General features: G+C 36.2%; 1 protein-coding gene across 2 annotated transcripts in view; it reads left to right on the top strand.

The window, feature by feature from the left end:
* Positions 1 to 17955, top strand: part of ADAM10 (ADAM metallopeptidase domain 10) — a 145270-nt gene that overhangs the window by 25030 nt on the left and 102285 nt on the right. Inside the window, exons 1-2 of one of the 2 annotated variants that reach the window (XM_037020967.2) lie at positions 12917 to 13160; positions 14826 to 14976. In XM_037020967.2, the coding sequence (XP_036876862.2) occupies positions 13130 to 13160; positions 14826 to 14976 (182 nt within the window). In that variant the 5' untranslated portion in view covers positions 12917 to 13129. Of the gene's footprint in view, positions 1 to 12916; positions 13161 to 14825; positions 14977 to 17955 lie in introns of those variants that run through there. The other variant, XM_017654155.3, reaches the window with a different exon arrangement.

The raw sequence follows: 17955 nt of genomic DNA, 5'->3' as shown, positions 1-17955 counted from the left end.
TTTAAAGATTTCTTGTAATGCAGGTCTACTGACAGTGAATTTGTCAGCTTTGATATGTGGAAAAAGGTTCATTTGGCTTTGTCCTAACGTGCCCATAGCTGGTTTTAAAGTTTTTTTGGTCCCTGGTTTTCAGCCATTAGCCTATGATGTGCTCTGCATGGTTTTCTCTTATGCTTTGGATTTGTTTAGATTTAGAGTTACATCTTTTACTTTTCCCCCCTCATCATGTTTGTTTTCCCATATGCTCCTTAATGTATGGAACATGGTTATAATAGCTGTTTTAACTATTTTGTATGCTAATCCTATCATCTTTTTACCCTTTTCTAATATCTGATTTTTTCCTCCAGTTGTGGAGAAAAATGTATTTTCCTGATTCTTTAATGCATGGTAATTTTTGGTTGGATGCAAATCATTCTGATTTTTACTTTTTTTGCATGTTTGATTTTATCTCTTCTTAAATACTGTCAGCCATTTCTTTGGTGTACAGTTAAACTAACTGAATTAGTTGAATCTTTTGGAATATTGTCTTTAAACTTTGTTGAGGTTTTAGTCTATGGCTAATTTTACCCCTTCAATAAGAGATGTTTTTATGAGAGTTATTATACCCAATACTTTATATATTACAGATATTTCTTCTGTGGATGGTGAGTATGAACACTTCCCAGGCCAATATAAGCTTTGAACATTGTTCTACTTACTTTTTTTGTGTGTGGTTTATTTTTCTGGCCTGGGTTAGTTTATTTTTTCATAGATGCCTGTCCTCCCTGAAATCAGTTATCTGGCTCCTCAATTCAGTGTGACCACCAGGCTTTGTTTAGGTTCCTCTACTCTGCACATTGACCTGGAAACTGCTTCTAGATAGTAAGTTGGGTCAGTTGCAAATCTCACTTGTTTATCCTCTTGTGTATTTTGTCCAGTTTTCTAATTGTTTATGGTGGTAGGTTAAATTAAGTCCTTTTTATTACATTAGAGACAGAAGTAGAAATCGATTTATCATTTTGTCTCCTTTTTCTTTTTGTCCCACTGAAATCACTTCAGTGAAAATTACACATGTAACTTTACCCCTAAGTACTTTGAAATGGATCTCTAAAAGTTCAGATATTCTCCTACTATATAACCACAAAGTAACCACAAAGTTCTTGTACTGGAGAAAATGAACAAGAATTCCTTAATATCATCTAAGACTGATTCCAGTTTGTCCAGGATTGTTTCCAAAATTTTTTTTCTTCTCAATTGAATTCTGTTTTGCTATTTTAGTTTCTTTCAGTGTTTTGCTCTAGTATGTTTGGACAATGTCATGTTCATGATTGTGTGGCTCTTCTCTCTCCTGTTGTTCTTTTTGCTGTGATACAGTGTGGGTAACTTCTTTTTTCTTTGTCTCTGAGACCAGTGTGTTCTTTCTCTTCAAGTCTTAGTTCGAGGGGTTAATTATTTGTGTTTTACCCACTTTTCTATAGTCACGTTCATATAATCATACACAACTTTTTTGGGACTTCCAGGGCTCTATTCTCTTGAGATTTTTAGAAAAATGAATTTTTTCTGAGTGTTAGGGCCAGCTTCAGGAGTCCAGTGTGCCATGCTTTTCCACTTTCTTTTAAGAGTACTCTTTATTTTCTTGGCTGCCTGATTGAAAGAGTATGTCCAATGTTGTATGAGTACCCTGGCTCTCTTGGGGTAAAAAAAAATCCTTGGACTTCTAATCTTTTCTAAATTTAATGTTATAAATACTCCCCCCATAGCTGATTTCAGGGTACCAACATAATGCCATTGAACACAGGGTTGGGGAGAGAATTTACATTCATGAACCTGTGTCAGTCTCCCTGCTTCAGCACACACTAGTTAGATCCTTTCCTTATTTGGTTTCAGTTCTTGAGGATTTTTAATTTTTTAATGGGGGAGGGGTGCTGCTTTATATATATGTTTTTCCTCCATGGCTCTCCCTTTGTTTCATTAGTACTAGGGAAGAGAAATTATGTAATATAATTTCCATCTTATCTAACACCAGTGTTTTCTTGTTTATCATTACTGAGATCATAAATACTGTTATTTAGGCATAGTGAACACAGAAGCATTGGTCTTATGTGTAGGTTGTGATAATGAAGTGAACTTGGTAACTGTGTATCCCTGGGTAACATGTTTAACTGTACCAGTTAAACCATGTGAATCATGTTCTATTTCAATTATAAAAATTCAGAAAATCTTCACTTAGGTCCTTTGCCAGTGAAAGTAAACACTATCTTGTTTTATAAAATCCCTTTGTGTGTGGGACAGAGAAAGGATGAATTTTTTTTTATTGGCGAATAAAATATACATGTTTAATGTGTACAACTTATATAGAGATATACATATGAATTATATATATACCTACACAAAGATTGTGAAATAATGACCACAGATAAGATAATTAATACATCCTTTAGCACACCTGGTACTATTTTCCTTTATCCCTATGATTTTTTTTTTCTTTTTTTTTTTCCTTTCTTTTTCCCCACCCTTGTCCCTCTCTTCCCACCCATCCTCCCCAGTCCCTTTCCCGTTGGTAACTATTAGTCCATTCTTGGGTTCTGTGAGTCTGCTGCTGTTTTGCTCCTTCAGTTTTCCTTTGTTCTTATACTCCACATATGAGTGAGATCATTTGGTACTTGTCTTTCTCTGCCTGGCTTATTTCACTGAGCATAATACCCTCTAGCTCCATCCATGTTGTTGCGAATGGTAGGATCTGTTTTTTTCTTATGGCTGAGTAATATTCCATTGTGCATATGTACCACATCCTCTTTATCCATTCATCTACTGATGGACACTTAGGTTGCTTCTTGGCTATTGTAAATAGTGCAGCGATAAACATAGGGGTGTATCTGTCTTTTTCAAACTGGAGTGCTGCATGCTTAGGGTAAATTCCTAGAAGTGGAATTCCTGGGTCAAATGGTATTTCTATTTTGAGCATTTTGAGGAACCTCCATACTGCTTTCCACAATGGTTGAACTAATTTACATTCCCACCAGCAGTGTAGGAGGGTTCCCCTTTCTCCACAACCTCGCCAACGTTTGTTGTTGTTTGTCTTTTCGATGATGCCAATCCTTACTGGTGTGAGGTGATACCTCATTGTGGTTTTAATTTGCATTTCTCTGATGATTAGCCATGTGGAGCATCTTTTCATGTGTCTGTTGGCCATCTGAATTTCTTCTTTAGAGAACTGTCTTTTCAGCTCCTCTGTGCATTTTTTAATTGGATTATTTGCTTTTTGTTTGTTGAGGTGTGTGAGCTCTTTATATATTTTAGATGTCAACCCTTTATCAGATCTGTCATTTATGAATATATTTTCCCATACTGTAGGATACCTTTTTGTTCTATTAGTGGTGTCCTTTGCTGTACATAAGCTTTTTAGCTTGATATAGTCCCACTTGTTCATTTTTGCTTTTGTTTCCCTTGCCCAGGGAGATAGGTTCATGAAGAAGTCACTCATGTTTATGTCCATGAGATTTTTGCCTATGTTTTTTTCTAAGACTTTTATGGTTTCATTACTTACATTCAGGTCTTTGATCCATTTTGAATTCCTTTTGTATATGGGGTTAGACAGTGATCCAGTTTTATTCTCTTACATGTAGCTGTCCAGTTTTGCCAGCACCATCTGTTGAAGAGACTGTCATTTCCCCATTGTATGTCCATGGCTCCTTTATCGTATATTAATTGGCCATATATGTTTGGGTTAATGTTTGGAGTCTCTATTCTGTTCTACTGGTCTGTGGCTCTGTTCTTGTGCCAATACCAAATTCTCTTGATTACTGTGGCTTTGTAGTAGAGCTTGAAGTTGGGGAGCGAGATCCCCCCACTTTATTCTTCCTTCTCAGGATTGCTTTGGCTATTCGGGGTCTTTTGTGGTTCCATATGAATTTTAGAACTATTTGTTCCAGTTCATTGAAGAATGCTGTTGGTAATTTGATAGGGATGGCATCAAATCTGTATATTGCTTTGGGCAGGATGGCCATTTTGACGATATTAATTCTTCCTAGCCAGGAGCATGGGATGAGTTTCCATTTGTTAGTGTCCTCTTTAAGGTTTCTTGACTGTCTTATAGTTTTCAGGGTATAGGTCTTTCACTTCCTTGGTTAAGTTTATTCCTAGGTATTTTATTCTTTTTGATGTTATTTTGAATGGAATTGTTATCCTGATTTCTCTTTGTATTAGTTCATTGTTGGTGTATAGGAAAGCCACAGATTTCTGTGTGTTAATTTTGTACCCTGCAACTTTGCTGAATTCCGATATTAGTTCTAGTAGTTTTGCAGTGGAGTCTTTAGGGTTTTTATGTACAATATCATGTCATCTGCAAATAGTGACAGTTTGACTTCTTCTTTACCAATCTGGATTCCTTTTATTTCTTTGTTTTGTCTAATTGCCGTGGTTAGGAGCTCCAGTAGTATGTTGAATAACAGTGGAGAGAGTGGGCATCCCTGTCTTGTTCCTGATCTCAGGGGGAAAGCTTTCAGCTTTTCGCTGTTCAGTATGGTGTTAGCTGTGGGTTTATCATATATGACCTTTATTATGTTGAGGTACTTGCCCTCTATGCCCATTTTGTTGGGAGTTTTTGTCATGAATGGATGTTGAATTTTGTTGAATGCTTTTTCAGCATCTATGGAGATGATCATGTGGTTTTTGTCCTTTTTGTTGATGTAGTGGATGATATTGATGGATTTTTGAATGTTGTACCATCCTTGCATCCCTGGGATGAATCCCACTTGGCCATGGTGTATGATCCTTTTGATGTACTCTTGAATTTGGTTTGCTAATATTTTGTTGAGTATTTTTGCATCTACGTTCATCAGGGATATTGGTCTGTAGTTTTCTTTTTTGGTGGAGTCTTTGCCTGGTTTTGGTATTAGGGTATTGTTGGCTTCATAGAATGAGTTTGGGAGTATTCCCTCCTCTTCTATTTTTTGGAAAACTTTAAGGAGAATGGGTATTATGTCTTCTCTGTATGTCTGATAAAATTCTGAAGTAAATCCATCTGGCTGGGGGTTTTGTTTTTGGGTAGTTTTTTGATTACTGCTTCAATTTCGTTGTTGGTAATTGGTCTGTTTAGATTTTCTGTTTCTTTCTGGGTCAGTCTTAGAATGTATTTTTCTAGGAAGTTGTCCATTTCTCCTAGGTTTTCCAGCTTGTTAGCATATAGGTTTTCATAGTATTCTCTAATAATTCTTTGTATTTCTGTGGGGTCCGTCCTGATTTTTCCTTTCTCGTTTCTGATTTTGTTGATGTGTGTTGACTCTCTTTTACTCTTGATAAGTCTGGCTAGAGGCTTATCTATTTGTTTATATTCTTGAAGAAGCAGCTCTTGGTTTCATTGATTTTTTTCTGTTGTTTTATTCTTCTTGATTTTATTTATTTCTTCTCTGATCTTTATTATGTCCCTCCATCTGCTGACCTTAGGCCTCATTTGTTCTTCTTTTTCCAATTTTGATAGTTGTGACATTAGACTATTCATTTGGGATTGTTCTTCCTTCTTTAAATATGCCTGCATTGCTATATACTTTCCTCTTAAGACTGCTTTTGCTGCGTCCCACAGAAGTTGGGGCTTTGTGTTGTTATTGTCATTTGTTTCCATATATTGCTGGATCTCCATTTTAATTTGGTTATTGATCCATTGATTATTTAGGAGCATGTTGTTAAGCCTCCATGTGTTTGTGGGCCTTTTTGTGTTCTTTGTACAATTTATTTCTGTTTTATACCTTTGTGGTCTGAAAAGTTGGTTGGTAGGATTTCAATCTTTTGGAATTTACTGAGGCTCTTTTTGTGGCCTAGTATGTGGTCTATTCTGGAGAATGTTCCATGTGCACTTAAGAAGAATGTGTATCCAGTTGCTTTTGGATGTAGAGTTCTATAGATGTCTATTAGGTCCATCTGTTCTAGTGTGTTGTTCAGTGCCTCTGTGTCCTTACTTATTTTCTGTCTGGTGGATCTGTCCTTTGGAGTGAGTGGTGTGTTAAAGTCTCCTAAAATGAATGCGTTGCATTCTATTTCCTCCTTTAATTCTGTTAGTATTTGTTTCACATATGCTGGTGCTCCTGTGTTGGGTGCATATATATTTATAATTGTTATATCCTCTTGTTGGACCGAGCCCTTTATCATTATGTAGTGTCCTTCTTTATCTCTTGTTACTTTCTTTGTTTTGAAGTCTATTTTGTCAATACTAGTATTGCAACACCTTTTTTTCTCCCTATTGTTTGCATGAAAAAGCTTTTTCCATCCCTTGACTTTTAATCTGTGCATGTCTTTGAGTTTGAGGTGTGTCTCTTGTAAGCAGCATATAGATGGGTCTTGCTTTTTTATCCATTCTATTACTCTGTGTCTTTTGATTGGTGCATTCAGTTCATTTACATTTAGGGTGATTATTGAAAGATATGTACTTATTGCCATTGCAGGCTTTAGATTCGTGGTTACCACAGGTTCAAGGTTAGCTTCTTTACTACCTTACTGTGTAACTTAACTCACTTATTGAGCTATTATAAACGCAGCCTGATGATTATTTCTCTCCCTTTTTATTCCTCCTCCTCCATTCTTCATATGTTGGGTGTTTTGTTCTGTGCTCTTTTTAGGAGTGCTCCCATCTAGAGCAGTCCCTGTAAAATACTGTGTAGAGGTGGTTTGTGGGAGGTGAATTCCCTCAACTTTTGCTTGTGTGGTGTTTGTTTAATCCCTCCTTTATATTTAAATGGTAATTGTGCTGGATATAGTATCCTTGGTTCAAGGCCCTTCTGTTTCACTGCATTAAATGTATCATGCCATTCTCTTCTGGCCTGTAAGGTTTCTCTTGAGAAGTCTGATGATAGCCTGATGGGTTTTCCTTTGTAAGTGACCTTTTTTTCCTCTCTGGCTTCCTTTAATACTCTGTCCTTGTCCTTGAACTTTGTCATTTTAATATGTGTCGTGGTGTTGTCCTTTTTGGGTCCCTTCTGTTGGGAGTTCTGTGTGCTTCCATAGTCTGAGCAACTATTTCCTCCCCCAGTTTGGGGAAGTTATCAGCAGTTATTTCTTCAAAGACACTTTCTATCCTTCTTTCTCTCTCTTCTTCTTCTGGTACCCCTATAATGCGGATATTGTTCCTTTTGGATTGGTCACACAGTTCTCTTAATATTGTTTCATTCCTGGAGATCCTTTTATCTTTCTCTGCATCAGCTTCTATGCGTTCCTGTTCTCTGGTTTCAGTTCCATCAATGGCCTGTTGTATCTTATCCATTCTGCTTATAAATTCTTCCTGAGTTTGTTTCACTTCTGTAATCTCCCTCTGGACATCTGTAATCTCCCTCCAGACTTCATCCCTTAGCTCTTGCATATTTCTCTGTAGCTCTGTCAGCATGTTTATGATTTTTATTTTGAATTCTTTTTCTTGGAGACTGGTTAGGTCTCTCTCCTTCTCAGGTGTTGTCTCTGTGATTTTTGTCTGTCTCACATTTTGCCTTTTCATGGCGATAGAGATAGTTTGCGGAGCTGGGCCGAGTGACGGCTGGGAGAATGTCCCTTCTTGTTGGTTTGTGGCCTTCCTCTCCTGGGAGAAGAGTGACCTCTAGTGGCTTGTGCTGGGCAGCTGTGCACAGACTGGGCCTCTGATTCTTGCCTGGCCGCTATGTAGTTTAGCTCCACAGTTGCTGTGGGCCTGGCCTGCCTTGGGCTGCTGCTCTGATATGGTGGAGCTGTGTCAGAGGGGAAACGGCCGGGAGGGTGTTTATCTCCATGAGGGGCCTCCGAGCCGCCCTGCTGCACAGGGGGTTTGGGTGCCCAGAGTTCCCCCGGATTCCCAGCTGCTGGGCTAAGTGTCCCGGGACGCTCCCATCCAGCTGTGGGGTCCCTGTCCCTTTAAGACTTTCAAAAAGCACTCGCTTTTCTTTGTTCCTGGGGCGCCGGCTGCAGGGACCCGCTCACAGGTCTTACTGTCCTGTTTCCGTAGTTTCCAGCACCCCACGAATGCACTGTGTCTGCACTCTGGTGCGGATGGCTAGGGCTGGGTGTTTAGCAGTCCTGGGCTCCCTCTCCCTCCCCGCTCTGACTCCTCTCCTCCTGCTGGGAGCTGGGGTGAGGGGCACTCGGGTCCCACCGGGCTAGGGCTTGTATCTTACCCCCTTCGTGAGGTGCTGGGTTCTCGCAGGTGTGGATGTAGTCTGGCTGTTGTCCTGTGTCTTCTGGTCTCTCTTTTAGGGAGAGTTGTATTTGTTATATTTTCAAAAATATATGTGGTTTGGAAGGAGATTGCTGCTGCTCTACTCATGTCGCCATCTTTGAATTCCTATATGGAGATGAATTTTTTAATATCTCTCCCAGTAGTTGCTTCCATCCATGCAAATAGTTGAGCTTTTATCATGTATGTTCCACCAGAACAGCAATAGTTCTAGTTTTAAGTTATCAGAAATGGAAAAATACTTTATCTGAACTGTGACTTAAAAAGTTGACTCTCTTGATGCTGAAAAAGGAGTGGAAGCAGTAAATTTGCAAAACCAAGTGTGCTGTAGCTACTCAGTCCACTTGAAAGAAATAAAATTCAGTAATCCAATGGAAATCCTACACTTGATTTTCAAAATGAAAGAAATTACCCAGTACTTTTCAACTTCCCCATTCTTGATTTTCTTGTTGATATTTTCTCTTGTGTGGGGTATTTTTTAAAACTCAAGTCTAAACTTAAAATATTTTTAAAGAACATGGGAAATGCATTAGGGGAATAATTGATTCCATTATTTAGCCTTGATTTTTTAAAGTTCTGTGCTAGAGGGCTTTATTATCCATTATACCTTGGCTTCACTGTATTTTCTTTGCTCATTGCAAAGATAGTTTTGGATTCCATTGTTGTTACCTTTCGAGAGCTGTGCATTCAAGAGTATGATGAAGTGTCTCAATAGTAGAAATTGAATGATCTTTCATATCAGCCTTTTTGTTAAATAGTTTGCATGCCCTTAATAAGGTAGTCATTGTTGTCCCTATTTTACAGATTTAAAAAAAACCCTGAAATTTAAAAAAAGTTAATTACCAAGCTCATATAATAATGGCCATGAAGTGTCAGAGTTCAAGCCCATTTTTGTCTTTATTCCTGAATTATGGCCTCAATTTGTGGATATAGGTCTCAAAGACAAACGTGAGAGGTGGAGGAGAAGGAAGAGATGAGGATAATAATGAATAATTTATTTAGCCTTTATTGTGTGGTTGGCATTTTGCTAATTGCCACACATGGCTTAAGTCGTTTAATCCAGGTGACAGCCTTGAGAGAGAGGTGTTCTACTTCTCTCCATTTTAAGCATGGGAAACTGAAGGTGAGTTCTCCATTTGAATGGTAAAAAAGCTAATAAATGAAGGTAATGGGATTCAAAGCCAGATAGTTTTTTTATTCTAGTAAGAAATGCTTACCAAAAAATCTTCTCTCTTAACTGCTTTTACTTGCATAGTTCAGTATTGTAATATTTACCTTGTACAGTCAATCCTCAGGTTATTTAAGAATTTATATCCTTAACTGTATTATAACTAGCCACGGATTGCATAAACAAAATTTAGTGATGGGACACTTAGGCTTTATGCAGCACATTAGGAAGTCTGTTAGTTTTTTTTAATTTGGTGTTCTATTTGTCTTATAAATGAGGGCAGTTTTCTTTAGGGAAAATTTTTTACTTGATCTGTTAAGGAATCACTGCTTTTTTGACTTCTGCTTCTGGTGAAGATGGAGAAATCAGTACTAAATTTATCCTCCTGCCTGAAAAAAACCCAAGAGAACTAGGAACAAAACCAGAGAATAAATGTTTTTTAAGACACTGGTCACCAGGTGATAAAGGAGAGTGATCCCTGTGAGAGTGGAAACAAAAGTGGTGAGATCTATAGGGCTTCAGCTTTCTACCTTGAGAGATGTCCATCTGCATGCAGTGCTATGAGTGGGAGGCCAAAGAACTCTCTGAGTTGAGAAGATGGAATTTAGAGTCAGGGGAGACCAAAGCAGCCACAGTTGGCAGACAGAAAATATCAGAATGAAGAGTACTGCATATATATATAGAGAATCCCTGAGATCTTCAGAGAGTTTTCCTGGAGTATTTGGCTGAGTATTGATCAGTGTGAACTCATTTGAGGAATCTTCCTCAGGCCAGGGAAAGAAACAGCGCTATGCTCACATAGGGCAGAAATAGTGCTTTGATTTCATCAGCCAGCCTGGAAAAACTCATGCTTTGTCGAGTAATGGATAGAGTCTTCAGATAGGTCTTGCCTCAGTAGTGGGGATTTATTAGCCCTACACAAAGCACTGCTCCAGACCCACCTGGCAAATCATTAAGTACAAGACCCAGAAGGATTTGACTGTTTCCAAGGCCCATTACAAAGCCTGAGAATATTTATAAGAATACAAAAAATGTCCACCACCCAACAAGGTGAATTACACAATGTCTGGAGTCCATTCAGGGAAAGATTTTGAGGCATGCAGTGATGCAGACAACACAATCCATAATGAGAAGGGTAATGAATGAATCAATTGGAACCAACCCAAAACTGATAAGAGGTATTAGGATTAGCAGACAAGGACATTAAAAGAGTTATTATGACTGTGTTTCATGTTAAAAAAGCTAAGTAGAGACATAAGAGATGTAAATCCAAGTCTAGCTTTTAGTGATTAAAACTATGGGTGTTCTCAATGGAAAGTACACCGGAATTCTGTGTTCACTAGATGGCATTAACAACAGATTACACATTGCAGAATATTAGTGAAGGAGGAGACAGCAATAGAAACTATTCAGAGTGAAACTGAAAACAGAATTTTTAATAAATATGAAAAGACCATCAGTGGGCTGTGGGAAGAGATTGACCTAATATACTTGTAATCAGCATCCTTGAGGGAAAGGGGTTGTGTGGAAAAATTAAAAAAAAAAATTGAAGAAGTAATGGTTGAAAAACTAAACCCACTCATCCAAAAAGTTTGCTGAAACCAAAGCTCAAGAAACAGGAAGAAACCAAAGCATGTTACCATCGAATTGCTCAAAGCCACTGATAAAGAAGAAAATCTTAAAAGCAACTAGGGAGGAAAGAGACACATATTCAGAGGAGCAAAGATAAGGATGATAGATTTCTTTTCAGAAGGAATACTAATAAAAGAGATGATGGAGCAACATTTTTCAAGTTTTTAAAGAAAAAAAACACACCAAACTTGTCAGCCTGGAATTCTGTGCCCAGGGAAAATATTTCAAATATGAACACAAGATAGACTTTCAGACATATAAAAGTTGGAAAAGTTCTTCACCAGCAGAAGAGATGTTAGAGGTAGTCATTGTAGAAGGAAAATGATACCATATAGAAATACAGATCCACACAAAGGAATTAAGAACCCTAGAAGTGATAAATAGGGAAGATTTTTTTCTTCGAACTTAAATGTTTTTAAAAGATAATTGTTTAAAGCCCAAACAAAACCAGTGTATTGTGGAGTATATAAAATATAAGTAAGTGAAATATATGATAGCCTAAAGGCCAGGGGGAGAGAAATGGAATTATATTAATGTTAGGTTAAATCTCTGAAGTGTTATAATATCTCTTCAAGGTAGGCTGGGATAAATTAAGGATGTATACTGTAAGCCTTAAAGCAAACCACTAAAATAACCAGAGTTTTTTAAATAAAATAATGATGAGATAAAATGGAATCATATAAAATAATTAGTATAAAAGGATAAAGGGGATAAAGAATAGATGAGACAAATAGAAGTAACAAGATAGATTTAACCCTGACCACATTGATAACCACTTTATATGTTAATGATCTAAACACTCCGTTAAAAGACATTATCATATTAGATAACGAAGAATATTAAACTATGCTGCCTACAACAAACTCGCTTTCAATATAAAGACACAAATAGGTTAAAAGGATGGAAAAAGCTATAACATATACTGTACTAAAAAAAAATAGAATGGCTATGTTAACATCAAAGTAGATTTTAGAACATGGAATATTACAAAGAATAAACATCATTTGCTAATGATTAATTAGTCTAAAAGGCATACTAGTCATTAACGTTTATGCATGTAATTGTGAATAAGCTTAAAAAATCAATGAAGCAAAGAAGTGCAAGAAGAAATAGAGTCACAGTGAAGGAGATTTCAGTACCCCTCTCATAGTAGAATAGGTTAATAGAAAATCAGTAAGAATATAGGAGACTTGAACAATACTGTCAATTAAATTGGCCTGGTTGACATTTATAGAACATGTTACTCAGTAAGAAGAGATTGACATTTCTAGAACATTCACCCATTACAGCAGAATACTTCTTTTTAAGTGCCCACATGAAACATTGGCAAAGATAGACCATATTCTGGGTCATAAAATAAGTTTCAGTGTATTTAAAAGAATTGATATGCCAAGTATATTCTCTGGCTATAGTGGAATTAAATTATAAGTCAGTAATAGAAAAACAACTGAAAAGTCCTCAGTATTTGGAAATTAACAGACTTCTAAAAAGCAAATGGATCTAGAAAAAAATCAAAAGGGATATTAGAAAGTATAGCTAACCCTTGAACAACATGGGGATTAGGAGTGCCCATCCCCTGGTGCAGTTGAAAATCTGCATATAATTTTTGACTTACCCCAAAGTTACTACTAATACCTGCAGTTGACCAGAAGCCTTACTGATAATCAATACAGTTTTGTGCGTTATATATATTATATACTCTATTCTTACAATAAGGTAAGTTAGAGAAAAAAATGTTTTTTCGAATTGTGGCAACTCCCAAAGTATTTTCACTGTATTAAAAAAAAAAAGTTTGTGTATAAATGTACCTGTGTACGTCAAACCCATGTTGCTCAAGGGTCTCTTGTATTTAGAACAGAATGAAATAAGTGGTAACACAACAATCTGTGGATCGCTGCTAAAGCAATGTAAACTGCTTTATTTGTAGCACTAAACAATTGGATTAGAAAAGAAGAAAGGTTTTAAATTTCACCTTAGGAAACTAAAAAAGAAGAGCAATTAAACTCCAAGAAGAAGAAAAGAAATAATAATGATGAAAGTGGAAATGAACAAAAGAGAAAACAGAAAAATAATGAAGAAAAATCAAAGGAAATAAAAGTTGGTTCTTTGAGATCAGTGAAGTTGGTAAGTCTCCAGCTATCCTGATCAGGAACAAAGAGAAGATGATAGATACCAGTATCAGGAATGAGAAAGGTAATATTACTACAGATTTAAAAGATAAAAAATAATAAAGGGATATTATGAACAACTTTATCTCCATAATTTCAACAACTTGGGTGAAATGGACAAATTCTTAGCAAAGTTCACTCAAAAAGAAGTAGAGAAGCTGAATAGTTCTTTATATATGATATTGAAATTACAGTTAACTTTTTCACAAAGAAAAACTCCAGGTCAAGATGGCTTTACTGATGAATTCTACCATTTAAGGAGGAAATAATACCAATTCTACATAAATTTGTCCAGAAAATTGAAGAGGAGGTAATGATGCCAGGGTTCTTGTTCGCGGAGCCGAAGAATGAGCTTCACAAACAGTCAAAGTAGGAGAGCAAGGTACAGGCTTTTATGTAGAGATAAAGTGAAAGGACAGAGCTCCCGGCTCACACCAGGAGGGGACAAGAGAGTCCGTAGTGGTGCGTTGTCTAGGGGATTTGGAGGCAGTTGAGGATTTGTTGAGAATGTGAAAAAGAGTTTAGGGGTGTGGACTTGTTAAGTGGTCCCTGATATTAAAAATTAACGTAAGGTATTTCCTGCCTTGATTTCTCTCTGGGACACAGGCGCCTTGGTCTGGGAGCACATCAGAAGGCTGCCTGCCCAGCCCCCAAGGTGGGCTGAGGTATTGTCTATTTGCTAAAGAATCTTGCCTCTTGAACTTCCTAGGTGTTAAAATGCAACCTTATCTTTAAGATGGAATTCTTCCTGCCTTTTACTATGCCGTCTACAGCTGGGTCTGCATGCTAAGTTAGTTGCTAAGTTTGCAAAATTACCTCATCAGATCTGAAGGAGGAGAGATAGCACATAGGCCTGGGCCTTTTAGTATGCTAAAGTGAACCTTACACATGATTATAAATGGTTAGCATAATAAAACATGTGCTACTCTTCTTTATCTGGGGAACATTAACTGATCTCACTGAAGAATGATTCTAGAGCTCAATGTTTAACAGAGTTTTAGTAGGGAGGTTTCCTTGCATGTAGTTACTTTGCTCTGACTGCAAATATCCTGCCCTGCCCCCTCTGGAGGCCCTCACCCTACTCTTGACTACATCCATGGTCTCTGTCTCAGTAATACTCCCAATTCATTTTTTACCAATACCAAAATTTGACAAAGTCAGTGCAGGCAAACTACATACTGTGTCTCTCATGAGTATAGATAAAACAAAAGTTCTAAACCAAATTATTGCAAATCAAATCCAATAATATTGTAAAAGATAATATACCATGACCAAGTGGGATTTATTTCTGTAATGCAAAGTTGATTTATTATTAGAAAATCAATTTAATTAGTCATATTAATAAGCTACAAAGAAAAAAGCATATAATCATCTTAATAGATGCAGAAAGAGCAGGTGACAAAAGTCTATATCTGTTCCTGATGATTATTATCAGCAAAGTATGAATAGAAGAGAACATCTTCAGTGTGATAAAGGACATCTTAAGACAAACCTATGGGTGACAGTCAAACTTTTGTGTATGATTAAAATTTCCATTACAATAAGTTTGAAATAAATGTACTTGAAAGTAAAGTACTAGCATTAGTGAGATATTTCATATATATTCATAGATACTTGAATAATCATGGAATCATATTAGAATGAGAATGGGCCTTCAAGATGATACTAATTCAAACTTTATTTTTTATAGGTCAGTATGGAAATCCTTTAAATAAATACATTAGACATTATGAAGGATTGTCTTATGATGTGGATTCATTACACCAAAAACACCAGCGTGCCAAAAGAGCAGTCTCACATGAGGACCAGTTTTTACGTCTAAATTTCCATGCCCATGGAAGGTGAGTACATTTATTGCTGACTATGTAAAAGAAGAAATTTATGCCCTTATTTTTCTCCTCTAATGGAAAGGTTCCCATTTGGAAATTCTGCCTACATTGGAGTTTTGGGGGGGGGGAGGTGGTGGTGGTGGTGGGGGAGGTGGTGGTGGTGGTGGTGGTGGTGGTGTGTGTGTGTGTGTGTGTGTGTGTGTGTGTGTAAATAATTTCTTTTAAAATGGGTTGCCCTTTTTGTATTGTTAAGGAGAGGTCAAATGTGTTTAAATTTAGGGATCAGATTCTTAATTGTATTATTAGAGGACATATCTTTAAAGAAGATTCTATGCCCACTACTTTTTATATATTTTATGGCCAGTATATCTTATCTACTAGTGCCAACAGTGAAAGTAGCTGGTTGTAAGCCATTGAATTAGTCATTTAATTTCTCATTAACTCAGTTTTATGAGCTCTGAAATGACAACTTGTGGACTACTTACTGTATTGCTCAATTCTTAGATTTGTTAAGGGATAAAGAATGGGAAGCTGAGGGAGAGAGGTAACGTCATATTTATTTAGTGCCGGTTGTGTTCCAAGGGCCCAGGTGCTTTTATGCATTTTCTTATTTAATTGTCTCAACACCCAAACAAGGTAAATATCTTTTTATATCTGAGCAAACTAAGGCTCTGAGAAGTTAAATAAGTTCTTTAAAATTACACAGCACAAATTAGAGCCAGACCTGGCTGATTCGAAACCCATATTTTTTTCTGTTTGTTGGGGTACTTAGATACAAAATCTTCAAGTAGTGTTTGTTAGACTCTCTTGCCTTGCCTGCTGTAATTAGTACATCTATTCCTTTTTTCCTTTTTCTACTGGTGTAACCCTAATTTATTATTCACCTCCTAATAGGTTTCCCAACTTCCATTCTGTTTATCAATAAAGCCATCTTACATATGACTACAAGATGACTCTTCCTAAATGCTTCCTTTTTCATGTTAGCTTATTGCTCTAAAAGCTGCAGTTAATGATTGTAAGCCACATTTCTTATCTTGGTTTTCAGTAGTCTCTGTAAATTAATTCTAGTTTATTATTCTAAACTAACTTTACTCCTCTTCCCAACATTAAGTGTTTGTTTGTTTCAACCAGAATATCTGCTGATTGCTGAATATGCCATATACTGTTTGTTCTCTGTGTCATTTATCTTAAATCCTCATATTTTAAAATTCACAATCAGGTTCTACTTCTTTAAAAATTTACCTTCACTTTACTCTGAAATTTTAAATTACTTATATGTGCCATTGACATTTGATTTGTTCACTCTTCCTTTTCATGTCCATATTTTTTGTTTATTTTTCCGTTAATTTGTTCTTCACAGGTAGGCACCCTGGCTGATATTTATGTATGACAGCTGCTTAAGAAAGATATTAATGGGTGAAAAATGAGATAAGAAGTGCTATGAAACTTTCCAAGTGGAAGTGAATGTATTAGTTATATTAACTTATTTTCCATATTAAAAAGTGGTGATCATTTTAGAAAAAAGTACTTTCAAATTATAAAATATCCTACTTCTATTTGAAGTAGGAAAGAATATTCATTTCAGGGTCTGTTTTCTAGATAAAAATTTTAGGGGCAGCAATTCATGTAAATTTTTATGACCCTTAACTTCAGAAATTTTAATTACCAATTCTTTATTAGTACTGTGAAATAATAAGTAATCAATAAGCCTTCCTAAGTGTTTAGGACCATCTCAAAATAAATTTTATGATATATTTCAAGTACAGTGTAATTGCCACAAGGAAAATTTGAGATTCTAGCTGCTTTTGGTTTGTATATCACATTCCTATAAATCATTAGATTTTTATTAGTTCTATCACTTAATTCATATTGAGCACGTGGCAAAACCAAATTCCTGGCTTCTTTTGTTTCTATGTGTGTGTGTGTGTGTGTGTGTGTGAGAAGAGAGAGAGAGAGAGAGAGAGAGAGAGAGAGAGAGAGAGAGAGAAAGAAAGCAAGTGAGCAAGCATGTGAGTGCACTCTGTTAGTCACCCAAAAAATATTTATTGATTGATAGTTAAAAATTACCTAGTTGAGGCTGTGGGTGATAGAAACATAAAACAAACATCAGTCTAATAGGGACAACAAGATGTGCATAATAAGTCATTGTATAAGAGAATATGATACTGTGTTTTTTAGATAGAATGCTTTGGATATTCAAAGGGAGAATTTCTTTTGCTGAGGCTCTCAGCAAGGTACCGGGAAATCTCATGCTGTGTGGAAGTGGTTATATTAGGTACTTTTAACTTACATCTGTTTTGTTTATTTTTATGAACAAATTTTCTGGAATAGATTCAAATTTGGACATTTTATTTTTTCTTGTCAGTTATTATTCTTGTAGATTCACACTGTCTCAGAATTTGTGCCCTAAATCATTTGTTAACTACCTTCTAATACACCTTAGTTAAAACTGATGATCTGATAGTTTTATTTCTCCCTTTCCTTGAAATAGGCTTACAAAATGACCTGGGTGGTATAGTTACAATTTCTTCCTAACTCTCCTCTTCCACTGTACACAAAATTTAGTTTTGAATATACTACAGTATCACCTAAACAGGATTTGTATCTATAAACAAATTGTTGGTTTATTTGGTTAATCACAATATGTAATAAAAAGAAGAAAAGTGATTATAGCAGAGCAGCAGTGTGCTGTTAGGAAGGTCAAGCTTTATGTGAATATAGTTTTGGGATGTTTGGACTACAGTTAGCTGCCCAGCCTATAAAATGTGTACGGTGGCTTTGTGGCTACACCTGTCATCTATTTTTAATCTAAAAAATATTGAGTATAGTTTGTTTCTCATGATTAGGTAGTGGGTCTCAATCCCCTGGAAGCAGATCAGTATAATTTAATAAATTTAATAAATAAAAATAATTTAAAAAATTTAATAAATAAAAATAATTTAATAAATTTAATAAATTCAGTTAACTTAGACCTACAAAGAGCAATATATT

The sequence above is a fragment of the Manis javanica genome, chromosome 8 (assembly GCF_040802235.1).
Source record: "Manis javanica isolate MJ-LG chromosome 8, MJ_LKY, whole genome shotgun sequence".
Lineage (NCBI taxonomy): Eukaryota > Metazoa > Chordata > Mammalia > Pholidota > Manidae > Manis > Manis javanica.
Note: the sequence above shows the minus strand (reverse complement) of the source record. Positions and strands in the feature narration are given on the sequence as shown.